The 27649-nt window shown below is 37.2% G+C and overlaps 1 protein-coding gene and 1 pseudogene across 11 annotated transcripts in view; both read right to left on the minus strand.

Moving 5' to 3' along the window:
• Positions 1–27649, minus strand: part of CHD9 (chromodomain helicase DNA binding protein 9) — a 274030-nt gene that overhangs the window by 5002 nt on the left and 241379 nt on the right. For 4 of the 11 annotated variants that reach the window (XM_074402975.1, XM_074402930.1, XM_010347843.3 and 1 more), the window contains 9 exons: positions 26382–26584; positions 19651–20553; positions 18193–18356; positions 16200–16472; positions 15295–15463; positions 9577–9716; positions 9046–9267; positions 4921–5049; positions 1661–1765 (listed from right to left, as the gene is read on the minus strand). In XM_074402975.1, coding sequence (XP_074259076.1) covers positions 1661–1765; positions 4921–5049; positions 9046–9267; positions 9577–9716; positions 15295–15463; positions 16200–16472; positions 18193–18356; positions 19651–20553; positions 26382–26584 — 2308 coding nt within the window. Of the gene's footprint in view, positions 1–1660; positions 3462–4920; positions 5050–9045; positions 9268–9576; positions 9717–15294; positions 15464–16199; positions 16473–18192; positions 18357–19650; positions 20554–26381; positions 26585–27649 lie in introns of those variants that run through there. The other 7 variants (XM_074402992.1, XM_074402939.1, XM_039478338.2 and 4 more) reach the window with 4 other exon arrangements.
• Positions 20560–25888, minus strand: LOC141581739 (pachytene checkpoint protein 2 homolog pseudogene; annotated as a pseudogene).

Raw genomic sequence — 27649 nt, forward strand, 5'->3', positions numbered from 1 at the left:
TTTTTTCCGTGTGCAATTGTACACATTCTGCAATTCCCCCCACCTCCCTTTCTGAAATAAACAAACAAAAAAAATAGAATCACACCAAACTTGGTTGTGTGTGTGTGTGTGTGTGTTTTTTTTTTTTTTTTTTGATGGAGTCTGGCTCTGTCGCCAGGCTGGAGTGCAGTGGTGTTATCTTGGCTCACTGCAACTTTCGCCACCTGGTTTTATGTGATTCTCCTGTATCAGCCTCCCGGGTAGCTGGGACTACAGTGGTGCACCACCACATCCAGCTGATTTTTATATTTTTAGTAGAGATGGGGTTTCATCATGTTGGCCAGGATGGTCTCGATCTCTTGACATTGTGATCTACCTGCCTCGGCCTCCCAAAGTGCTGGGATTACAGGTGAGAGCCACTGTGCCTGGCCCACAAGAACTTAGTATTATAGCCTGCCCTTTCCATTTGGACACCTGTAAGAATAATATCTATTAATTATTCACCATTATTACATGAGTAGGCTTTACTATATCAAGAGCTTAAATACGACTGCTTTTAATATACTGTGCACTTTTTTTCCCTTTAGATGTTCTTCTAAGAGATATATATGTCTCTCATACATACATATATATATATATATATCTATCTTAGAAGAATAAAAATGATAATGTATACATTATTATGATTTTTTGAGATGGAGTCTTGTTCTGTTCCCTAGGCTAGAATGCAGTGGTGTGATCTTGGCTCACTGCAACCTTTGCCTCCTGGGTCCAAGTGATTCTCCTGCCTCAGCCTACTGAATAGCTCGGACTACAAATGCATACCACCATGCCTGGCTAATTTTTGTATTTTTAGTACAGATGGGGTTTCTCTATGTTGGTCAGTTGGTCTCGAACTCCTGACCTCTGGTGACCCACTTGCCTTGGCCTCCCAAAGTGCTGGGATTACAGGTGTGAGCTGCTGTGCTTGGCCTAAGATACAATTTTTAAAACAGTTGCATAGGCTGAGAGTGGTGGCTCAGGCCTCTAATCCTAGCACTTTGGGAGGCTGAGGTGGGCAGATCACTTGAGGCCAGGAGTTCAAGACCAGCCTGGCCAACATGGCGAAATACCATCTCTACTAAAAATACGAAAATTAGCTGGTGTGTTGGTGGCGTCTGATGTCCCAGTTACTCGGGAGGCTGAGGCACGAGAATCACTTGAACCCAGGAGGTAAAGGCTGCAGTGAGCCAAGGTTGCACCACTGCACTCTAGCCTGAGCAACAGAGAGAGAGAGAGAGAGACCCTGTCTTTAAAAAAAAAAAAAAAGAAAAAAATTGCATAGTTTTCCAGTATTTTAATGAACTATTAGTTTCGCTTTTTTTTTTTTTTTACTAGTATACCATGATGAATATCCTTATGTATTTAGGTATTTGCTCATATATTTGATTTTTCTTTGTGGCATCATTCAAATGGTATCTTACGAGTTAATATAAAAACAAATCAGTATTTATTGATTCTCCCTTCTAACCTGACAAGCATCTGAGAAATTTGCAACATGTACTGGAAAATAAAAATTGTGAACTAAAAAATGCTGTCACAAATTCATGGAATATTTTATTAATTATAATTAATCTAAGATATAATTGAATGGCATCCAATTTGAAAATAATGTATGAGTTAGTATTCATAAAATACTTACAGATTGCTTAACAACATCTCCCCATTCAGGAGCTACTCCATATTCTGAATTTTCTTTTAGGAACCTACATAAATCTTTCAAAGTGGGAGCAAATGCACCTCCAACCTGTAAATGAGAAACAGTTTGTTAAATGCTAAACCATTATTACATAGAAAACTCGTTTGCTTTTATTTTGTGTTCTACATAGTTTTTTCCTTAAAATATGTATTTTTTGAACCACCTTAGATAATGTTTATGATTATATTAAAAAGGACCAAGATGACCCAAACTATATTGATGTAACATACAAAATGTGATAATGTAAATTTTAAATGTTTTAAGTAGAATAACTAGAAGAGTAAAATGAGTAACTACCATTTACTGTGCACTCACTATGCTGGACAGGCAGTACAACCTAGTTAAAAGTATACCCTCTGGAGTCAGACTTACCAGCTATGTGCTCGAGCAAATCAGTAAATCTCTTTCAGCCTCAATTTTCTGATCTGTAAAATGGGGATAACAATAATACTTCCCTCATAGGGTTTTATAAAGATAAAATGAGACAATTCAAGTGCCTTAGCATAATGCCTGTCACATAATAAATGTTAAGTTATTATATGCTAAGTATTGTGCTAAGGACTTTAAATGTATAATTTATTTTAGTTCTCACTATACCCTTTTGAGCTAGTATTATTTCTGTTTTTCAAATGAAGGAACTGAGCCTCAGAGAATTTGTATAATTTGCCTAAAGTTAGCTAGTACATGTTAGAGTCAGGATACAAACCTAGGGCTCAAAAACCAATACTGTTATCTATTATGTATATTGACACCCTAAAAGTATAAAATTATACATATCTTTCATATGTGAAGTGTGATATAATTAACCAATCATAAGTAAATAATTTGGAAAAAAGGTAATAATATGACATTGAGACAAGATAACATTTTGAAATTTAAATAAAAAATATTACATTTGGACAAATGATTTATACCTACCAGTTTAACGTCCCTTTGGAGACTAAAGATATTTCTTGAGTAATTTCTTCTTATATACCTCATTAAATGATTAAATACTATATCTTGATAGGATACAGACAGGGTTTAATATGATCAGTTATGTTACCTATAAGTATTCTTTTTTTTTTTTTGAGACAGAGTCTCACTCTGTTGCCCAGGTTGGAGTACACTGGTACGATCTCAGCTCGTTGCAACCTCCACCTCCCAAGTTCAAGTGATTCTCTTGAGCAGCTGGGTTTATAGGTGCCCACCACCATGCCTGGCTAATTTTTGTATTTTTAGTAGAGATAGGGTTTCAGGATGTTGGACCAAGCTGGTCTTGAACTGCTGACCTCAGGTGATCTGCCTGCCTTGGCTTCCTAAAGTGCTGGAATTACAGGCCTGAGCCACTGCACCCAGCATAAGTATTCTTATATGGTATTTCTTGTATTTTTTTTGTTTAAGAGATTCACTCACTCAATTACTTTTTTTAATTGTCTCACTCTGTTGCCCAGGCTAGTTCACTGCAGTCTTGAACTCCTGGGCTCAAGCGATCATTCCTCCTGAGCTTCCTGAGTAGTTGGGACTACAGGCGTGTACCCCCACATCCCCAGCTCCTTGTATTTATTTAGATAATATATTTAAAGAAGTATAATTAAATAAATATATTTAAGGAAATAAGTATATTTACTTAGTCTCTGTAATTCTGTTGTCTTCTCTTTTTATTTCCTTCATTAAGCTTCTATTGAAAATGGAGGCCCTCTTGGGGGTTTATGGGGATTTAGCAGGTAGATTCTTTTCCTTAATAACTCATCAATCCTTAAGCCTGTACCCAAGAGACTCAAGACAATTAGGAATTCTACAAATTAAAGAACATGAACAAACCTCTCATGAAGTTACAAGAATTAAAAATAAAATTTAGAATGTTTAATATCAAACCTAACAAATAGTTTCAATTCCTTAAAATTGACTAAGACAAATTCATTCATAATTTTAGTAATGTGAATTTCTGGTATAAGATGAAGTAGAAGGATTTGTAACAAAGTCGACACAAGCACAAAATTAAGTAAAATGCTACTGAAATGTCACATTGTTCTTTCCTTAAGACATCTATGCTATCAATTTAAATTACTAACAAAAGCTGAATAAGCTATCTGTACAAAATTGTGGGAAAAATTAACATTAAAGAGTTGGTGTACCCAACAATATTAAAACAACTGTTATTTTAAAATAATTTTCTTCTAATTCCAATATTTCTCATGAGAAATTGAAGTGCTTTTAGGTATTTTTATCCTAGCAGTGGGTGCATTTAACAGAGAGCAAATCAGAACCACACCTATGTAAGATAATTTAGTGTGGGAGAAAAATAATGCAATGAGAAATGTGATGTTCTTACCCAACACATTTTTTCTTTCCTATTTAGTTTGTGGGCTTGCTCATCAGAATAAAAAACAGTGTGTCAAAGCTATACATATACAAAACAGTGTCACAAGTTTATATTGTTTGTTTTGTGAGGTAAAAGAGAAATATATTAATCCAAACATAAAAGAAGAAATCTATGTAAGTCTATTTCTGAAAAACCTCCACTCTATCATTCATCATTCAGTAAAAGATAAGCCACAAAGGTGGCATTAGTCTACAAGGTACCTTTGTTTAAGACATTCTATTTTCATCAATCGGAAATTATGTACATGCTGATTTTAATAGAAAAAGATACTTTAAGGTCATCTGACAGAAAACTGCAGTGATAAATATATAAATTTTTGATGGCTATAATGTGAATGCTGTCCCCTTAGATCAGAGTTTCTCAGCTTTTGCGGTGTAGACATTATGACTTGATATTGTGGAGGCTGTCCTAAGTTCCGTCGGAGGTTTAGCAGCATCTCTGGCCTCTACCTACTAGATGCCAGTAGTTTCCTCTTCCTGTGTCTACCAACAATGTTTCCAGACACTGCCAAATATTCCTTGAGAGGTGAAATTATCCTTGATGAGAATGACTGTCTTTGATGTATTGCCCTTAAATAAGTGTACAATCATATGCAATGGCACTGCTTAGGCACAGATGTGTGAAATGACTTGTTTATTTCATGTAATAGCTTAGCTTATGAAGTGAGATTTGAAATTAGACTGCATAAAATTATACTCCATGTTTTCCCCCAGAAATCTGATAAATTCAACTCATTTCCAGTTCTGTTAGACAATACTACTGCATAATGAAATAGTGTTCTGGAGACCTTTTAAATATTGTATCAATATAAAAGATTAAGAAAAAAACATTAAAATACCTTTCTAGCATTTCTTCTGTTAATCAGTTGAACACGTTCTTCTCCAGTGAGACTATTCACATCTAGTTTATTGGGGTTTCTGCAACGATGTCTTTTTTGTTTGGGCCTTCCCTCATGAAGCTGCATTCTCTAAAAGATATAGACATATCTTTAAAATCTTTGTGCAAAATAATTCGAGATATTAAAATGAGCTGATCCATGTAATTTTGCAACATTTATCTTTCGGTTATTTACATTTTTAAAATATCCAACTTTAATTTTACTTTATTTTTTTTTGAAACAGTGTCTTGCTCTGTTGCTCAGGCTGGAGAATAGTGGTGTGATCACAGCTCACTGCAGCTTTGACATCTCAGGCTCAAGTAATCCTCCCACCTCAGCCTCTTGAGTAGCTGGGACCACCATGCCTGGCTAATTTTTTAAAATTTTTTGTAGAGACGAAAGTTTTGTCACATTCCTAGGCTGATCTTGAACTCCTGGGTTCAAGCTATCCTCCCTTCTTGGCCTCCCAAAATGCTGGGATTACAGATGTAAGACACCATGCCTGGCCAAACTTTAAATATTTTAATAAAAAGTATCACATAAATCTTTTCTTCAAATTATACATTTAAAAAGTTAAGCCTGGGCAACATGGTGAGACCCTATCTCTACAAAAAATTAAAAAATTAGCTGGCCATGGTGGTATATGCCTGTAGTCCCAAGTATTTGTGGGGGCTGAGGTAGGAGGACTGCTGGGGCCTGGGAGGTAGAGGCTGCAGTGAGCCATGATCATGCCACTGCACTCCAGCCTGGGCAACAAAGTGAGGCCCTGTCTCAAAACAAACAAACAAAAACCCAACTCTCATCTAGCAATAAAAATAAAAACTCATCCCATCAAATCATGCTAATTCTTTTCACAACTATTAACAAAACAGGTCTTAATGTTTGCAGGTATTTCCAGCCAATTAAAAATATTTTCAGGAAACCAACACTCAAACTCTTCAGCTTAGCATACCAGTCCCATCAAGGCCTGAACGTATTAAATTCACCTCTTCTGTTCATTGTTTACTTACTATTACCCCATTCACTCCTCCACATACTCTGGAATATTAGAGTAGTCACTGTTCTGTAAATATGCCTTACAGTTATATCTTCTTCTTTTTTTTGCTTTTTGAGACGGAGTCTTGTTCTGTCGTCCAGTCTGGAAGGCAGTGGCGTGATCTTGGCTCACGGCACTTTGCCTCCTGGGTTCAAGCAATTCTCCTGCCTCAGCCTTCTGAGTAGTTGGGACTACAAGCACCTGAAACCATACCCAGCTAATTTTGTATTTTTAGGTTTCACCATGTTGGCCAGGTTGGTCTCAAACTCCTGACTTCAAGTGTCTGCCTGCCTCAGCCTCCCAAAATGCTAGGATTACAAGCATGAGCCACTGCACCTCGCCATTTTCTTAATAACTCTATGTTGCCTAGGACATCCTCTTCTTTTGTTAACCAGGTCAACGCCAACTTACTCTTTTTTTATCCCTCAAGTGAATGTCAGCTCTGTTTTCTTTATCTTTCCTGAGAAACTTTACACTGCCTAGGCAGTTAACTTTATCAATCTTTGTTTTGTAAAAATAAAAATTATTTAAAGTTATTCTCAGTTAATTTTTCTTACATCATTTCCATAAGATTTTATACATACCTTTATTACAGTATACTCTCCACCATGTTATAATTATTTAGCTATAGAAATACTACAATAGAGTGTGAGATCCAAGAAGTCATTAATGGAAAATGATTTGTACATAGGAAAACACTTTTCCTTGGGAAAGCAGACAAATTACATCCTATTTTTTTTTTTTTTTTTTTTGTGAGACGGAGTTTCGCTCTTGTTACCCAGGCTGGAGTGCAATGGCGCGATCTTGGCTCACCGCAACCTCCACCTCCTGGGTTCAGGCAATTCTCCTGCCTCAGCCTCCTGAGTAGCTGGTATTACAGGCACATGCCACCATGCCCAGCTAATTTTTTGTATTTTTAGTAGAGACGGGGTTTCACTATGTTGACCGGGATGGTCTCGATCCACCCGCCTCGGCCTCCCAAAGTGCTGGGATTACAGGTTTGAGCCACCGCACCCGGCCAACATCCTATATTCTTCAGAGGAACAAATGCTTCCCTTAAAAACATGTTTTTAAGATCTTTACAATAAAGTAATATAAAACATTATGATCATAATTTATTTGCAGGTAAAATAATGAATGGATATATAAATTTAAAACGTTAATATAGACCCTTTTGCAGTGATAAGAGAAAGGTATGAGAATCCTTCAGAGTCTAGAGTAAAGGTATGAGGGCAAAAACTTTATACTGTTTACTGTTGTATCCTCAATCTCTTAAAATAATAAGCAGCACATAGTCATCACTCAGTAAAACTTTGTTAACTGAATAAACAAATGTTATCTTCAACATGTTAAGAAGTTACAGTGTTTAGACTTAGGATTCTCATTATTTTTAGAATTGGAATATTCAGCCAGGTGTGGTGGCTCACACCTGTAACCTCAACACTTTTGGAGGCCGAGGCAGGAGGATTGCTTGAGCCAGGAGTTTGAGACCTGCCTGAGCAAGACAGTGAGACCCTGTGTCTTTAAAATAAAAATTGAAAAAATTAGCTGGATGTGGTGGCCTGGGGCTATCTGAACTTGAACTCCTGAACCCAAATGATGTGCCCAGTTTGGCCTCCCAAAGTGCTGGGATTATGGGCATGAGCCACTGTGCCCAGCCTCATCTTTGATTAACATAAACTCATTGTGCATCTGGAGAGATGCACATAGAAGCTATACTCACAGTTTGAAGAATAGCTTAAGAGGAGTAGTTTGGACTCTGGATTTAAGAGTTTATTTGCTATGTGGTCTTGGACTATTTACTTAAATGAAATTAGTGTTTTAATTTCATTTATAAAACAATTATAGGTCAGGTGTGGTGGCTCATGCCTATAATCCTAGCACTTTGCAGGCAGATCGCTTGAGGCCAGGAGTTCAAGACCAGCCTGGCCAACATGGTGAAACCCTGTCTCTACTAAAAATACAAAAATTAGCTGGGGATGGTGGTGTGCACCTGTAGTCCCAGCTACTTAGGAGACTGAGGTGGGAGAATTGCTTGAACCAGGGAGGCAGAGGTTGAAGTGAGCCGAGACTGTGTCACTGCATTGCAGCCTGGGTGACAAAGTGAAACTTTGTCTCGAAAAAACAAAAAACAATTGTAACAATGTATCCTAATAAAGGTACTGTGTTAAATGAAGTAACGCATGTTGGGTATAGAAGTATGTCGGCATAACTGCAGGCACATATTTAAGTTTCAATACATGTTTATTATAATCATTATTATTTAAAAATAACTGCTTGGCCGAGTGCAGTGGCTCACGTCTGTAATCCTAGCACTTTGGGAGGCCGAGGCGAGTGGATGACAAGGTCAAGAGAACGAGACTATCCTGGCCAACATGGTGAAACCCTGTCTCTACTAAAAATACAAAAATTAGCCAGGCATGGTGGTGTGCGCCTGCAGTCCCAGCTACTGGGGAGGCTGAGGCAGGAGAATCACTTGAAACCGGGAGGCAGAGGTTGCACTGAGCTGAGATTGTGCCACTGTACTCCAGCCTGGCAAAAGAGCGAGACTCCGTCTCAAAAAACAAAAAAACATTAAAAAAAAGTTGCATGAGAAGTGATTGGAAGTTTTTTGTTTTTTTATTTAAATTTCTTTTTTTTTTTTAAATAAAGATGAGGTTTCATTATATTGGCCAGGCTGGTCTTGAACTCCTGACCTCGGGAGATCCTCCCGCCTTGGCCTCCCAAAGTGCTGGGATTACAGGCTTGAGCCACCATGCCCGGCCATGATTGGAAGTTTTATACCTTATCAACCTTCACTGAGTGTAACATAGCACTCCATATCAGAAATGATTTTTATTATGAAATACTTGTTGAATGCAGAACGGAAAAATGAAAAACAACATTATATTGTATCATGGAAAGACGGTAATTATTTTCTCCTGCTAATTTTCCTAGACTTTAGGTAGAGCACATATTTGGCATAAATGAATGAGAATTTATGCTTCATTATGATAGGTGTGATAATTCATAGAAACAAAATATAACAAGATTTTTAAGGTATCACCTACAGGAATAAAAGCTCCCAAATCTTCCACATAACCTGGGTGTTCCTTAAGCCATTTTTCCAAATCCTTTCTCTTCGGTGCATCATCTCCTGCAAGTCTTGTTCCATCTTTAAGGTTAATAACTGGAACTGGACTTTCTTTATCAGGAATTCCTTGAGGCTGAGTATAGGATAGTACTGGATTTATCCCTGTGGAAATCTGTGAGGAGGTTAAGCCTAAAGTAACCTGTAAAAGAACACCAAGTGGAATCTTTATTTCCATGCTTCATTCTAATATCGGTTCAACAAAGCAATTCTTTTTGAAGAGAAAAAATAAGTTGTTGCTAAAAATTCTGCTAAATTTTTTAAACTTAAAATGTTGATCACTCTTGGACAGTGCTAAGATTCTACTAAGTTATCATCTAAAACTATATGGCATACTTTTAATTTCCTTATTAATAGTCTATAAAACATTCACAAAACAACAATATGTATATTTACTAGGAGTGAATTTTGGACTCAAGGATCAGTAGTTTTTAAGTAGCGCTTTACTTACATGATTAGGTGGTTTATTTCTGTTAAAGAAGAGGATGTCAACACCTTCTACATTCTTCCTCCTTCCTCGCCTTTTTTTGACTATAGGCTGGTTGTCTAATATCACACCATTGGCACCAAGAGTTGGTTGAATGGAAGTACCTAATTGAATTAAAAATGCAAAATGGTGATACAAATTTAGTTCTTAAATAAATTGAAAGTAATCCCTTTCCTAAATATATGAAACTGTTAGTTCTTATTTTATACATCTTTAATGCAGAAACTTTTGGCCAAACATATCATCCCCATCTCTCATTTAAAAACCTGAATTACAACCTAGGCCTCTTTCAATTTTTGACCTGTCTTCTATATTTTCCCCCCGATATTCACACATCTTCTCTTCCTTCCTTAGAGAAAGCAGCATGACTTTTTCCTAAGATATACCTTTCCCCTTTGAACCCATTAATTCCTATATTTTCAAGAGCTTTTTTTTTTAAGTATATCATTTATCTCTGCTTTTTTTTGTGCCAAATATCTTTTTCTATGTTAGATTTTTCTAAACTTAAAAATATGGCCTAACTCAAACAAACAAATGTTAATCTTTTGGCTGGGCACTGTGGCTCCCGCCTATAATCCCAGCACTTTGGAAGCCCAAGGCAAATGGATCACCTGAGGTCAACAGTTTGAGAACAGCCTGGCCAACATGGCAAAACCCCGTCTCTACTAAAAATACAAAAATCAGCTGGGCGTGGTGGTGGGTGCCTGTAATACCCACACCCAGCTAATTTCTAAATTTTTTTTACTTGGGAGGCTGAGGCACAAGAATTGCTTGAACGTGGGAGACAGAGGTTGTTTTAAGTTGAGATCATGCCACTGCACTTCAGTCCGGGCGACAGAATGAGACTCCATCTCATCTCAAACACAACACAACACAACACAACACTTTTGTCCTTTTTATAACTTCAAAGCTTTTAAAAGACTGATCTCTCTTGTGCTTCTTTTTTTCATGAGTAACTAGTTCCTCAATTTCCCATAGTCTATTCCTGCTCCAACCTACTTAAGATATTTTCTTTAAGATACCAGCAACTTTAGTCACCAAATTAAACTGACCTCATTTCAGTAGGCACTCAGTAAAAATGTTTGTAAGGGGTATGAATAAAACAATTCCGTGCATTCATCATTTTTTCTAATAGATATTTTATTAAGTAGCTATGTACTAGGCAGTATGATGGTTCAAAGATGAATAAAACACTTTTCCTTAAAGAGTACATAATCTTGAATTGAATTGAATCCTCTTATTAAAAGGACATATTATTAAAGGTGAGATGCTTATTTTAAAAAGTTTACATGTTTATAATGAAAAATGCATTTTCAGTAATTCAAGGATAATGTATTGAGCAAGCCCAGTGTATTCCTGAATAAGGTGTTGCCCTCTGGTGAGCTGTGTAACCTCACAGAAATCACAACCTTCCTCCCATCTCAGTTTCAACAAGGTACTTACTTCATATGGTAAGTATCATTCTGTTTCATAAGAACTTCTCATGGCTTCCTATTCTAATATAAATGAACTGCCTTGTATCAACATGATTCCTAACCTCTGATCCCTGCCCGAGATCTCTTTTTGATGTTTTCTATAACTTAGATTCACCTTTCCCAAGCAAGATTTGATCTACACATCTGTCCCAGTAAGAATTTACACACTAGCAAGGTCAGTCTTATCACAAAATCTTAGCATTTTCCTGAATCTAGTGTCTGTTTCATGCTATTCTGTGCCCTTCTTCCACCTGTTCTATGAACCCTATTTTCTAGAAGACAATTATTTAGTTGTCCTCTCTTATCAAATCCTGTTGAATCCCATGTCTTCCACAGGACTCTGGCTAAGTTTCCAGAAGCAACGACTTTTCTCTTTTCCAACATTTATTAACTATAATGTTCTGTGTAGCAAAATATTGAATGTATTATCTAATATTTTAATGTGCAGGTCTGTCTACCAAGCAACTAAAAGGAAGAGATAGTGTCCTACATTTCTTTTACTTTACCTTTAGTGCTACCCTTGTGCTATACAGAAAAAAAGATGTAATTAATATAAGTATCTATGAAATAACATCTGGTTTCGACCAAAGTGTACATTTACAAACATATTCTATTTCACTAACTCTTCATTTTAATTATATACTACCCTGACTTATTTCTGAAGCTGATTTTAATAAACAACAGCAATTCATTTATGCTAGAATCCAAATGTAAGATTTAACTTTGAGGTTAGGAGTTTAGGACCAGCCTAGGCAACAGAGTGAGACCCTGTCTCTGTGTTGTCTTTATTTTAGATATAATTAACAATATTTAAAAAATAGCTTCTTTGTATTGAATGCCTACTAAGTGCCAGATACTGGACCAAACTTTACAAATGCTACCTCAAATCATCAAAAACAAAACAGAAACATAGAGGCATTATTAAGCTTACTTTATAAATCAGATGGAAAAGTTAAGCCACTTGCTCAATGTCACAATAGCCAGTAAATGACAGAATTCAACCTCAGGTTGCTTGGCTTTGCCATCCTCTATTCACTATTCCAGGTAGTTTCTGGAATGAGCTCTTCAGTTTTGTCCTCTTTTTATAATCTATGCTACTTTACTCTCCTTCATTACATTACATCTGGTATCTTTACTCAAAGCTTTTTAGGGGGTAATTACACAAAAATACAAAAGGCACGGCCTTTGGAAAATGAAGAATTTGTAATAATAGCATCTGTTAAACATCTAATTCTAAAATCTATGAGTACCTAATTTTAACATCTGTTTGGCATCCCATTGTGTGCCAAGCTCTTTATTGGCCACTTTATATATACTTTTATTTAATCCATCTAACAATGTTACCTCTGGCATCCCCATACCCTTCATTTCACAAACAAGAAAAGTAAGGCTCAAAAATGTTAACAGATTTCCCAAAAGTCATGTAGGAAGAAAGACCCAGATTTCATATTTGCAATTATTAAGATGGATGAGATAAAATGCTTAGATAATAAATAACTCTAGTGTGAATACTTGAGATGTAAAATATTTTGTATAGCTGCAAAAGTTGTGTTGCAATTACTTTTTTTTTTCTTTTTGAGACAATGGTCTTGCTGTGTCACCTAGGAGTGCAGTGGTACAACCATGGCTCAAGTAATCTTCCTCGGATCAAGCGATCCTTTCACTGTAGCTTCCCAAGTTGCTGGGACTACAGGCGCACACCATCATACCCAGTAAATTTCTAAAAAAATTTTTTAAAGAGATGGGTCTTGCTATGATGCCAGCATTGGTCTTGAACTCCTGGACTCAAGCAATCCTCCTGCCACAGCCTCCTCAAGTGCTGGGATTACAGGTGTGAGCTACCATGCTTGGCACAATTACTATTGAGATTATTATTATTATTTTTTGAGACAGAGTGTTGCTTTTGTTGCCCAGGCTGGAGTGCAATGGCCCCATCTTGGCTCACTGCAACCTCCGCCTCCTAGATTCAAATGATTCTCCTCCCTCAGCTTCCTGAGTAGCTGAGATTACAGCTATGCATCACCATGCTTGGCTAATATTTTTTTATAATTAGTAGAGATGATGGGGTTTCACCATGTTAGTCAGGCTGGTCTTGAACTCCTGACCTCAAGGTGATCTACCCACCTTGGCCACAAAATGCTGGGATTACAGGTATGTGCCTGTAAACAACAGTTTATTAAAAATGGTATTATTGGCCGGGCGCGGTGGCTCAAGCCTGTAATCCCAGCACTTTGGGAGGCCGAGGCGGGTGGATCACGAGGTCAAGAGATCGAGACCATCCCGGTCAGCATAGTGAAACCCCCTCTCTACTAAAAATACAAAAAATTAGCTGGGCATGGTGGCACATGCCTGTAATCCCAGCTACTCAGGAGGCTGAGGCAGGAGAATTGCCTGAACCCAGGAGGCGGAGGTTGCGGTGAGCCGAGATCGTGCCATTGCACTCCAGCCTGGGTAACAAGAGCGAAACTCCGTCTCAAAAAAAAAAAAATGGTATTATTTACCAAAGAATTATTTATAGGCAGAGGCTGTACAATCTTTAGCTGCAATAGCAATAAAACGTTCAGATAGCAGAAATATCAATCTGACTTTATAGTGGAGTTTTAAATAATAAGAGTAGTGGTATTATTAAGCTCCATTTTGATTGGGCAAAAGAGCCCAAAGTTTATCTTTCCCATTTGTTTCTATTTTCTGGTGAAAAAAAAGGGCCCCTTAATAACAAAATTGTTAATTTTAAGGCATAATTTGGGCAATTGTATAAAGCATAATCTGGGGGATTTATTCTTCAGTAATAGAAGTGTGGCTGATTCATATTTGAACTGCAATTCATACATGTCTAAAGGTCTAGTAATTGGAAACTTACATTGAATGGTTAATGAATCCACAAGAGACCAAACTGATGCTGATGAAGCTGAATTAACTAATAATTTAAGAAGTGGTAATAGCAGCAGTTGGAAACAGTGATCAATTCAAGACAACACTTATAATACAGCGTTATTTCTTCAAATTGCAGTAATTCCACACCGTGAAAATGCATAATAGGAGTTTTCAGGTATTGCTTGGCAACTAGACTTAGTAGAATACTGAAGTACAGTCTTTAGCTTTATGCACATGGAAGGTATAAAGGAAATTCAAACTCATCTGCTTGAATTGACAACTAGCACTTTAGGTATGTTGTAGTCCACACATTAAGGCTCAGATGATCTTGAGTATCCTTCTCCATTTTTTTTTTAAAATTTTCATTCTGAATTCTTGACATCATATTTTTAGAGGAACGTAGATAAAGTACCAAGATAAAACAAAAACAGACTGCATGGTGGCTCATGCCTGTAATGTCAGAGCTTTGAGAGGCCAAGGTGGGAGGATCGTTTGAGGTCAGGGGTTTAGGATCAGCCTAGGCAACATAATGAGACCCTGTCTCTACAGAAACAAAATAAAACAAAAACAAAAACCAATGTCTAATGTATTCTTCAGTGCCTACAGAGTACACAGCACATGGCACCAATTAAGTATTTAATAAATATCTGTTGATTCATATTGCCAGAAGATTAGAAGAAATACAGATAGTTTGGAGGGGAGATCTCATAACTGCTTTCAAAATGGTAAGATTTACCATGTAGACACGGGATTAAGTTAATTACGCATTGTCTTTTAGACAGAACTTCGATAATGGAGGAGATCCTGTAGCAGGCAAAATTTACTTCCAAAGAGAAGAATTTTCTGACAATTTGAGCTGCCCAGTAACAAAAAGTGCTATTTAAGGGACCTTGTTTCTGTAAGCATTCCATGAGGATGAATGATTACCTTTTAGGGATTAGTCACAAATAACTCTTGTATCCTACAGATGCCTGAACTGTACAATCTCTAAAGTCTTTTTAAAACTTCTCTTTTTAACTTTTTCTACCAATCACCATTAATTTGTGATACTGAAATGCAGTTTGAACTTTTACCTGTATGAAGCAACTTGACAAAATGATGTTTCCACCCAACTACTCAAGGCCCCAATATGAAAACTGCCCTTTATGCTTCAAAATGTCATGTTAAAAGTTCCAAAAAATATTTATTAAAATTTAAAATTACATTGATTACTTTACAGGCTTAAGTGGTTCCAATAAAGGCAAAATAAATTTTTATTTCACCTATCTATAAAAGAAGATTTGAAAATGAAAGAAAATATTCATAATAAGAAAATTATTACTTGCATATTCACCTGACACTGGTATGGATTTTGGGAAATTGACAAGGCTGGTCTCTGATGCACTTTGAAGCTCTCGAAGCCGAGTGAGGTATTGCTGCTGCCCCAGAGCACCATCTTCACCATCAAATGATCTCTTCTGAGCAAGCCCTTGCTTCTGAAATGTCAACTTCAGACCACCTTCCTGTTAAACAAATACCATTATTAAGACAGAAACTATTAAAAAAATCTTATTGCAGGATATTAAGAGAAACTTTTTACCGAGAAAAAAAACGAAGTAAAAATCCTGAAACATCAAAGAAGTCAATTTCTCATTCATACATTAATCAAATAAAAACATTTTAAAACAATTTCTATAATACCATCACATTTTCTATCTTGAATGACAGAAATACAAGTACTCTAAACATTTTTCTGAGCAAAACAAGGTTTTATATGTGACTAGTACATTGTAACATTTTCAACTTTAGACATATATCTCTATGTACATTATTCATATGACACTTTGGAGGACATTACCTATGTTTTAGATACTAAGTAATCAATTAAGCTTCAAAAATCATAAAAAATGAAACATTACTGATAACAGGGCATGCTAAATGTTTAAGACAGAAAGTGCACTGACATACCATTCAAATATTATATCAAAGAATCAAAACAGTTAGAAATTGTCACACTGTTTAAGAAAGCATCTTGATTAGAACTATTTTCAGAAGCATAAGGAGAGAAACATATTTAATGATGATCACTCTAGTAGAATATTCAAGCTTAATAACCTGGATATCAGAAAGAAAACAATCCAAATACCAAGAAACAGGTATGTGAAGGAAGGAAGAGTAAGAGCAGGCAGCCATTTGCAGGAAAAGCATGCTGCACACCGCAATCGCAACCAGGCCCTAGGGCAATAAAAATACACATACGTCTTTGATTTTCACTGTAAACTCCTTTTCTCGTACATGCTTCTTCACCTTTGACATCTGTGTTGACTGATCATGTTCTTCTTTAACACCGACACCCGGGGGAGTGGGTACACTTGGCTCGCTGTATTCTGTAGCTGCTCCAGGGCTGTCCAGCAGTTTTGTGGTATAGAAAGAAGCCACTGTATTAGCATCGTAACTTCTTCTAGCTGAAGGCCACTTTCCTTTCAGAACTGTTTGACAAATACTGTCCAACCGATTGATCATCACACGATCCTAGAAAAGCATGCGATGTCAAAGTATAATTTTAATAATTAGTTCAGACCTTTGGAGATCAAATAGCTAAATAGTCTTTATGGATTTAACCGTGGTTCAACATGTGTATGTGCTATGCATACATATTCTCACATATATTACAAGTCTGTAACAAGTTATTTGAGTATAAATTCCCTTTGGTGAAGTTCAAAAATATTATATCATAAGCAGATGTGGTGGTTCACACCTATAATCCCAGCACTTTGGGAGGCCAAGGTGGGAAGACTGCTTGAAGCCAGGAGTTGGAGACCAGCCTGGGCAACATAGCAAAACCCTGTCTCTGCAAAAAATTAAAAAATTAGCTGGTCGGCCGGGCGCGGTGGCTCAAGCCTGTAATCCCAGCACTTTGGGAGGCCGAGGCGGGTGGATCACGAGGTCGAGAGATCGAGACCATCCTGGTCAACATGGTGAAACCCCGTCTCTACTAAAAATACAAAAAATTAGCTGGGCATGGTGGCACGTGCCTGTAATCCCAGCTACTCAGGAGGCTGAGGCAGGAGAATTGCCTGAACCCAGGAGGCGGAGGTTGTGGTGAGCCGAGATCGCGCCATTGCACTCCAGCCTGGGTAACAAGAGCGAAACTCCGTCTCAAAAAAAAAAAAAAAAAAAAAAAAAATTAGCTGGTCATACTGGTGCATGCCATGCCTTTAAGTCCCACCTATTTGGCCGACTGAAGTGGGAGGATGGCTTGAACCTAGGAGGTTGAGGCTGCAGTGAGCTATGATTGTGCCACTGCACTCTAGCCTGGGTGATAGAGTGAGACCATGTTTCAAAAACAGACAAAAAATTGTACCATAAAGATAGTTTTATATTCTTTTGTTTTTATAATTAAAGAGTAATAGAGATACCTAATAAAAAGTTCAAACAGCTTAGGTGTATTAGAAGATGAGAAAACCCTCCATTCTTCCACTTCCCAACCTTAATCTCGAAGGTAAGTATTGCTACACTAGTCTAGTCACATAATAGAAGAAAAACTGGTAGGGCGAGGTGGCTTACACCCGTAATCCCAGCAGTCTGGGAGGCCCGGGTGGGTGGATCACTTGAGGTCAGGAGTTCGAGACCAGCCTGGCTGACATGGTAAAACCCTGCTTCTACTAAAAACACAAAAATTAGCTGGGCATGGTGGTGGGTGCCTGTAATCCCAGTTACTTGAGAGGTCGAGGCAGGAGACTAGCATGAACCTGGGAGGTAGAGGTTGCAGTGAGCCAAGATTGTGATACTGTACTCTAGCTTGGGCAACAGAGCAAGGCTAAAAAAAAAAAAAAAAAAAAAAAAGGGACAAAAATTGTAATAATCTAATCTTCTACTTATATTCTTCCTCCACTGAATGGACATATATCTAAATAAACTTTTATTTCTAGGTTACAACTGGCTACAGTAAATTTCTTCAAGGAGATTTAATCAAAAGCACCTATGTCATAAAGATGTACTTTAAGGTAAACCTGAAAGTAAGGATCCATTATCTTTTACTCTAAACATTCTAAATTTATGTTAAGAAGCATACACATTAAAGCAGAACTATTTGCCTGATAGTAGTAATTTTTACTTTTGAAGCTAACAACACAATGTCATCCTACACTTTATGCTGATCTATTTTCCTCATAGTAAGATTATCTATCATTGAAACAATATAGGAAAATACTAAAACATGATCTATCCCAATAAGAAATTATTTATTTACCTTTGGCCAATATGAGGCTGCCAGCATATATCCACCTTGTAAGAAATAAGCAGACTCTGGTGTCCCATTGTTCATCTGAAAACTATCCTGAGTCTCATCCTGGGTAGTGCTCAGTGACGCGACGCTTTCTTCATCATAGGCTTTCATGTGAGTGGTACTTTCTGCTAAGAACAATTAAAATAATTTTTTAAAAAGACTGCATAAAATCGTTTTATATATAAAGATCTTATATAATTATTCAGAAACATCTGAGAAAGAAAATGTTAGAAGTAAAAACAAATGATAAAAAAGGGAAAAAATCACGTAGAATATAACAAAGTACCTATCATTATTATAAAGAGACAGGGTCTTGCTGTGTTGCACAGCCTGGACAGAACTCCCGGGCTCAAGCAGTACTTCTGCCTCAGCCTTGCAAGTAGCTGGGATTACAGGTATGCACCATGCCTCACTTCATTACCCATTATTTAAAAAATGAATCCTGATTGGTAGACTTCATCTGGACTGGCAGAACTAGAAATACCTGATGAGGGTACCATAATTCTCTTGATGAGGTGACTCCTGTAACTCTTAGAACTGAGCATGTTCCTTGCAGCAATTCTGAAAGTTAAGCCTGTGGAGTTGTAACAAGAGATCCTAGCTCCTGCCCATGTTAACTAGATTCATTTTCTTGCACCTGAACTGTTGAACTGCTGCAAGGGCTTCTGCAGAAGGGAATCACCAAACACTGTTCTACTGATAAGCATTTGTCATGGCTGACAAATGGCCTATGATACTCTTATTGGTCTGTTTAAGACACCTGGTGACTACTATATAATATTATCTTTTATTTGTTCACTAATCAACTTGTTCCTGGGAAAAATACAATACTCAATTTAAGACAATCACAATGAAATAAAACTACTGTGTAAAATTTCCAATTCAACTGCCGGATTAATCTACTTTGTAATGCCTTGAACACTGAATAGGGGATTTGTATCAGTAACTCTAGTTTTCTTCCCAACAGTGCTCTCTTAAGAAAATCTGTATATATAAAACTTAAGTAAACAGGCTGGGCATGGTGGCTCACACCTGTAATCCCAGCACTTGGGGAGGCCAAGATGGGCAGATCACCTGAGGTAAGGAGTTCAAGATCAGCCTGGCCAACATGGTGAAACCACATCTCTACAAAAATACAAAAATTAGCTGGGCATGGTGGTAGGTGCCTGTAATTCCAGCTACTCGGGAGGCTGAGGCAGTAGAATTGCTTGAACCCAGGAGGCGGAGGTTGCAGTGAGCTGAGATCATGTCACTGTACTCCAGCCTGAGCGACAGAGTGAGACCCCGCTCAAAACAAAAACAAAAACAAAAAAAACCCACCTTATGCAAACAATTTTAAACATTCTTAAATTACCTGAATCAAGTTTTCACTTTCACTTGAAAAGTTATCTTAAAAATGTAAAAGTATTTTATGCATAATACCTCGTTTTTGGGTTTCCTCTTCATCACTGTCGCTTTCTTCTGATGAAGATGAAGAGGAAGAGGATGAGGAAGAAGAGGAGGAGGAAGAAGAAGATGCTGAAGAACAAGATGAAGAAGAAGAACTAGAGCCTGATTGAGAGTGGGAACAAGAAGAGGAGGATGATGAGGAAGAAGATGATCTGGAAGAACAGGATGATCTCTCAGAATCTGAGTCAGAATCAGAACTAGATTCTGATCCTCTTTTGTGGCCTCTCTGTTTCTTAGAAGCTGGGTTTGGAGTTAGGGGTTCCGTTCTGGCTGCAACCATGCGTCTGTCTGTTTCACTTTTTCCACCAGATTTCTGGTCTCCAGTAGCTTGTGGTAAAATACCATTCTTTGGACTTACAGGCTCAGATTTTATTAGTGTCCTGGTTTCCACAGAAGACATAGATTCTTCTTCAGAAGACTGAGGCTCCTCTTTAAGATTTTCACTTTTAACTTTCATCTCCTCTAGAATAATACCTTTAGCATCTAGGAGCCTAGGTAGAGAGGTAAGAGGAGAAGCAGAAAGTGCTACTTGATATTGCTGTAAAAGTGGGGTGGAAGTCTTTGAATGAGCCATCTTACTTTGACTGTAGTTCCTCTGAGCTGCCATAAATGAGAGTTCAGGATCACGAAGAATGTGATAGTCTGTTCGGCTCACCCCGTGTTTGGCAGCACCAATAAGCAAATCCCTGTCATGAGGGCCACATTCCCACCAGACTGGTAAGTCTGGATTTGGATGGCAAAGCTTCAAGCGTTCAAACAACTGTGGATGTCGAAGGGCCTGTTCCCGTACTTTCCTTAGAAGTTCAATGCGATACAAGGTCCTAGAAGCACGTTCTTCTGTGATGGGCTGGATAAAAATATTTGGATCCACCAATTCTACATATTGAAACAAGGATGAGAATATTAATCTCAAAAATCCTTTATAAGTAAATATTATAAATAAATTTTTCTATATTTATAACAATACTATTTCTAAAATGTGCCTCCATGCAATATCACTGTATAGTTTGCCGAATTTCTTTTCAGTGAGAAGAAATTTAAGTTTTACAAATAAGCACTAAAAGTTATGCAACATAAAACACTGGATGTTAATGCAAAACATAAGATGATTTTGGAAGTATATTATTATAACTGGGAATTTTAAGAAATTCCCCATGAGCTATGCATTTAATAACATTTGTCTTAAAGACACAAACAATTGCTGAAACTCACTTATAAATTAGAACTGTTCAGTGTTCTTTTGGCTTCCCTGGGCTGCAGTGTAAGAATAATTGTACTGGGCCACACATAAAATACACTAACAATAGCTGATGAGCTTAAAAAAAACTGGAAAAAAACCCTCATAATATTTTTAAGAAAGTTTACAAATTTGTGTTGGGCTGCATTCACAGCCATCCTGGGCCACGGGTTGGACAAGCTTGTGTTGAGTGATACTCCATAAACAAACCTAAGCTGGCATATCTCAAACTGCAAAAGGTAACAGGACATTGCAGTCAACTCACAAAAGCAAAAACGGCTTTCTCAATTTTCTAGGGAAACACAGGCACATCTTGCAAAACTGTACAAATTACTAGCTTGAGATAGGTCAGTTTCAACATAAGCTCATGTTACATCCCCTCTGATAAGGTTATGCCTTTGCAAAAGTGGGTTACTGACACTTGGGAAATGCTCAACAAGTATGGGCTTGCTAAAATAATGCAGGGACCAACATAAGCAGCTCCTAATGCCAAATATGGAATAATCTGAGCAACAAATAAAGACAATATTGGATTGTAACCTATAGAATAAGTATCCATGAATCCATACTGATATGAATAAATAACTGATTAAACAGATGAGAGAGAGGAAAACCTTCTTCTCTCTCGTGTACAGAATTCCACAGAAAAAACTGCTGTAGACAAGATTCAGTATTGGCAGATATTAAAAATCAATGGGTGAAAGTCTGAGAAGAAACAAGATTTGTGAAGCTTAAGGTATTTGTTAATTATACTAATTTCACACTGGCCAAATGCAGCACAAACTACCTTAACCACAGAATTAAAGTCAACATCATCAGTAATAAGACATACTGCCATCACCCTGATATTACATCCTGAGAACACATCATTTCTGTGGCACTCTTGCCAAAAATTCATGGCCTCAATCCAGTCATGTAAAAACATAAGACAAGCTCAAATTGAGGGATACATGGCTATATAACTGATCAACAGGTTTCAAAGTCATTAAAGGTAAGGAGAACCTGCTGCAGAGTGCAGAAAGCTAAGGAGAAGGAAAAACCAAATACACTGTAGGATCTTAGAACAAAAAAGGACATTAGTTAAAAAACTGGTAAAATTAAAATAGGTTATTTAGTTAATAGTATTATAGTAATGTTAATTTCTTGTTTTGATAATTATAATTACTCTGGTAAAATGTTAACATTAAGAGAGGAAAGGTGAGAAGATAAATGGAAACTCCTTGTACATTTTTTGCAATCTTCTGTAATTTTAAAAGTAGTTCAAAATAAGAAAGTTGAAAAAAAATCAAGCACCATGCAAAAATCAATACGGAGCAGGAAACAAGGTGGGAAGTACACAGTCTACTTCTAAGATGTGAAAAGTTATGCAGTGCCCAACCAGTGCACACATCTGATTAGTAATTGTGGCTACTTAAGAAAGAAATAGAAATATTTTCTTTCAGTATGTTATTATGTTTTTATACAACTACTAGATTGTGAGGACATAAATACTTATTGAGTTGTTAGACCTAATTATTCATTAGACAGAATTGTTAGGTAATTCTTTTGGCCTTGAGGGTTGTGAAAAAAATTACTGAGACACTAAGGGCACCGTAACTGAGGAAATTTGGGAAACAGTCTGAGTTATGTAGAACCTCAATCTCACTCACATTTTTTTAAACAAAGTATTAATATACAATTTATTTTATACTTGATCTTAGCCAAAAAACTACGAGAAGCAATTGAAATTTATTATAACATGACATAAAAGCAAAACATAATATTCTTTAAAATATACCAATTATTGACCCATTTATTTTACATTTTATTAATGTGAATCATCATTTGAGATGTGAATCATGTTTTGTTTCTTTTTCTTTTTTTGAGATGGAGTCTTGCTCTGTGCCCATGCTGGAGTACAATGGCAGTGATCTCAGCTCACTGCAACCTCCGCCTCCTGGGCTCGAGCGATTCTTGGACTTCAGCCTCTCAAGTAGCTGGGATTACAGGCGCCTGCCGCCATGCCTGGCTAATTTCTGCATTTTTTGTATAGACAGGGTTTCACCATGTTGCCCCACCCGCCTCAGCCTCCCAAAATGTTGGGATTATAGGCGTGAGCCACTGTGCCTGGCCTGAGATGTGAATAATGTTACTGAACAAACAAAAAAAATGGGAAGAAATATCCAAGCAATGTATGTGTGCTGCACTGGTTTATGAAGGACATCCAGCATGTATCTTTTGAACATGGGTCTGTACTCTTCCTACAAATGGGACTATGTTTGATTATTATGAAAGAACACTTAGCTAGAATTTTCTCTCAATTTCTATTAACATAGAAATAGGTTTTTCTTATCCATTGAAAAGTCTCTAAGCCATTTTTTGCATTAAACAAGCTGACATCATAAAGCCACTGCTACTTTCTAGCTAGAGTGATATGCACATTTTTGAATGCTACAATTACATGCTTATTTAGTGGGATACAGTTCTCCTGCTTCTATAATATCTATGTTAATCTTCCTTTTTAAAAAAAACCAAACTTGTGTAGCATTTTATGTCCATCAATTGGAAGCAGGACGGAAATAAATACAATTAGACAATTCTTAACAAAGAGACCAACAATTTGAATTATCTTTTAAAAACAGTGAAAATGACACGCTACTTGTCTTTTAATATGCATTTTAAACTAATATAAATATAACATTTGTAACAAAGGTTGGTATTGTAGCTTTCTGGCTTGTAGACAGATCTAAGCAAATTTTTATAGAGGGGATTTCCAGAGTTGGGGGTGCTGTGAGGCAAAGTGATGTTACTTACTAGTTGTGTGCTCTCCACTAGAAAGCTATGGAATGTGAGGCCCAGGATCAAATGTAAGCTGAAAGCTTCTTTCTCTCTTCAAACTGCTTGTCCACGGCCAGAGAGAAGGCCTCGTGTAGCCTGGATGTACAGTGTATGAGCCAGAAAAAGGAGTTTTCTCAGGAACTGGCCATGGAGGCCCTCAATCTTCTTTGAAATGTCACTCAAAAGGAAGCTCAATTTTGACACATTGTTTTCAATGAAGCCAATCATCTCCAGCTTTTGAAGGGTTAATAGCTGCTGAGGAGGGTATGACTTGGCACTTGACCAGTTCTTCCAAAGAAAGGTAAATTTTGAAGATGGCTGCTGCAGAGGGCAGACCGATAACACTGCTTGATATCAGACCTGTCCATAAAGGCCATGTCAATCTTCGCAATGATGTTGCAAGTAGTCAGAATCACTACATTAAAAATGCCTTTTAATCTAATTAATTTGGGTCAAGACAACATTGACCATGCCAATGGCACCTGATGGCTTTCATTACGGGTGGCTGTGAGGCTTTCCATCTCACCAATCAGTGAAAATGCCACAGCATCTTTATAATCAATCAAATCCTGAATCTTCTGGAATGTCTTAGTTACCAGCTTTTCACTTTCAGAAAACCACTTAGATAAGAGCCTATGGCTATTTATTTCAATTAATTAGCCATACCAATACCTGCTTGAAAGTTTAATTGTCAATTTCTGGGCTAATGCTTTACATAGGAATGTTTTTCCAGTTCTTGGAGGACCATGTAGCAGCACCACCTGGTTCCAGGTGCTGAGGCTGCTGTTGACATTCTTGTCTGAAAATGGTAAGGTTGTAATCACAAAATCAAGGTGTGATTTGACTTCCACATCAGACACTAGGCTGTTCCAAAGCCCATGGAATTTGGTTGCAGGCAGAACCCAGTGATTTGCCACAATTTTATCTTCTGTCTCTTCCTCCAACTTTTCACTGCTAGGGCCATCTTCACTCTGCTGGAAGATGTGAAGTGCAATAGTGCACGTACTCAAATCAATGAGCTATGAGTCTTTAACCTTTAATTCTGTGTCAACAATAGAGACCAGCATATTCCTGGTCAGAAAAGGTTCATCAAACTCAATCCATGTATAATCACCAAACACAGTATTACGTTTGGTGAGTAGCTTTCTGTTTATTTATTTTAGGGACAGGGTCTTGCTCTTTTGCTCAAGATGAAGCACAGTGCCATGATCATGGGCCACTGCAGCCTCGACTTCCTGGGCCCAAGTGATCCTCCTGCCTTACCCTCTCAAACAGCTGGGACCACAGCCATGCACCACCACAAGCAGCTATTATTATTATTTTTTGAGACAGAATCTCCCTATGTTGCCCAGGCTACTCTTAACTCCTGGGTTCAAGTGATCCTCCTACCTTGGCCTCCCAAAGTGCTGGGATTACAGGCATGAGCCATTGTGCCCAGTCTGGTGAGTATCTTTCTAACACTCAGCTTCAAGTCTTTTTTTTTTTTTTTTTTGCAGTGTTGCCTCTGTGCTGATGCACTACATGTGGACTGTCCATGACTTGGTCATGCAGGGCAGTGCTTGCTTTGAGTTACCCACGGCCTTCCCCATGGTTCCACTGGAAGCAGCGGGGTCCTGGCCTGAGCCTGGCCACCACCACCTCATGCCCCTGCCTCAAATATCCTTACTCACATTTTTGAGGAAGCCCTGCATTTTAAATGATTATTTAGTAATTAGTCCTTTCTCTTTGAAAACTAGAATCAAAAGTGATGAATATATTCATATCACTATATTATTGATGGGAATGAAGAAAATTTAAAAAATGAGGGCCTCTTGGCAACTATAAATGATACAATATTTTGCTTTATCTGTCATTTTAGACTCATTTATGGTTTTCCAGTAGACCTGAAAACAGATGGAAACCTACTCTGAATTACCTGGTAATCAAGTGATTGGCTACTGTATTTACAGTGACCTAACAAAAAATCTGTTAGGAAATAAAATTAAAACAAGTAAGGAAATCTTTTTACTATAAAACAAGAATAGCAGGCCATTGGTTTAGCAGTCAGAAATCATATACAACAAAGAGTGGAGACAACTGCTCATGACATAGCATTACTGAGAGGAACTGCTGATAGGATGAGGTATTTCTCTGGGCTTTGAAGACAATGAAATGCATCCCAGAACAATGCCTTAGTTAAGCTGCATCAACACCTCTGTTTAGTTGTCTTTTGTGAAGATGGCCCTGGGAGATCTTTTCTAGAAAATTCTTCAAAATGTCTTATGAGTTGGGGCTTCATTCCTTGCAAAATTATTCAGGTAAATAATCCCTTTAGCACAAGTCCTACAAGGTGGACTGAAAATATAGGCTAGTTCTGTTTAACAAAAGCAATCCTTTATCTTCCACCACCTCCTACTCACTAGCACTAAGCTCTAGTTATTTTCTTAAAACTCAGTGTATACCTTTATTCTCTTTAGATCTTATTTTAATAGAAGATTAAAGAATAGGGGATCTTTAAGCATAGTTTATTTACAATTCTAAAAAATTATTGACAAGTTGAATTAGATAGTATTGAAATTCCACATGAAAGAGACAAAACTGGAAATTTCTGAGTTTTAGTCATTTTTGCTTCTTTGACTGAAACAAGGAAAAACAGAAATTTTATACATACCTTCTTTGGAAGGAAGACGACAAACCCTCCGACACATGGACATGAATGCGTACAAATATTTCTCCAAACTTTCATCAGTTTTCTTATGTAGCCTAGCCATAGCTCTAAATTTTGTCCAATCAAATTGGCCTCTGTCAGGGTCAAAAACGACTCCAAATGTAGATACGACCCTATAAAAGTCAGCTTCTTCTCTTCTTGTCCATCTATTTTGAGTTGGATTAAAAAAAAACCACACTGTCACTAAAATTAATATTACTAAATATAATGACTATAATACAAACTTAAAACATTTCAAGTACCCAACATTACAGAATTAAATACAAATTTGCTGCCTTAGAAAACATTTTTAAAATGCTAGTTAACTCATCTATCCAACCATACTTTTTAAAAAAAATTTAATAGTTAACAGACATGTGCCTGTGACACAGCTTCAGGAGGTTCTGATGATGTGTGTCCCCAAACATACTTTTAAAAATATACACTATTCCTTCAGACAATAATGGTGTTTTGTACTTTTACTATGTGAGAAAATAAGCACAGGATACAAAATCATGTAAGATGATCCTGCTCTTGAGGAAAAAGATAAAATATTTTCAAACACATTTATAGTATCAGTTACTATCTCATATTCGTGTGAGTTAAATAAACCAAAAGTTTTAGGAGAGCACAGAAGACAGAAGGATCAGTTCATACTTGACAATCAAGAAATATATCACAGAGTAAGTAGCATTTCAGATTGGACAAAGCTAAGGTTAGGGAAAGCTAAGAAGAAAGCACAGAGTAAGCAAAAAGGAAGTGCTCCATATTGTAGGGGAAGGCTGAGGATTCCAGATCAACAAGGATATGGCTTATATTGGGGACAAAGCCAGATAGGGCTTGGGTCAGATTATGAAATGCTCTAAATGCCTGGGTAAAAGTAAACTCTTTCAGTTGAAAGCTCCTGATACTTTGAGATTGTAATATTACCATAATGCACCATAGATTTGAAAACCTCAGTGCATGTGTAGAACCTTTCCCTTGCTTAACTCACAGGATTGTTGTGTAAATTGGGAACCAGTCAAGTCATTAAATCTGGGTGATAAGAATACAAATGGGAAAAATGATTAATTGAAAGACTACTCTGGACACAAAAATATGATAGAGTGCCCACCCTCAAAGAATATACAATTTAGAAAGACATAGAAAGGAAAAGGTGAATGTCATTACAGTATCTTATTGTGACAAATGAGTAGTTTACTTAGATGAGTTGCTAAGTGAGTACAGATAAG

The sequence above is a fragment of the Saimiri boliviensis genome, chromosome 1 (genome assembly GCF_048565385.1).
Source record: "Saimiri boliviensis isolate mSaiBol1 chromosome 1, mSaiBol1.pri, whole genome shotgun sequence".
NCBI lineage: Eukaryota > Metazoa > Chordata > Mammalia > Primates > Cebidae > Saimiri > Saimiri boliviensis.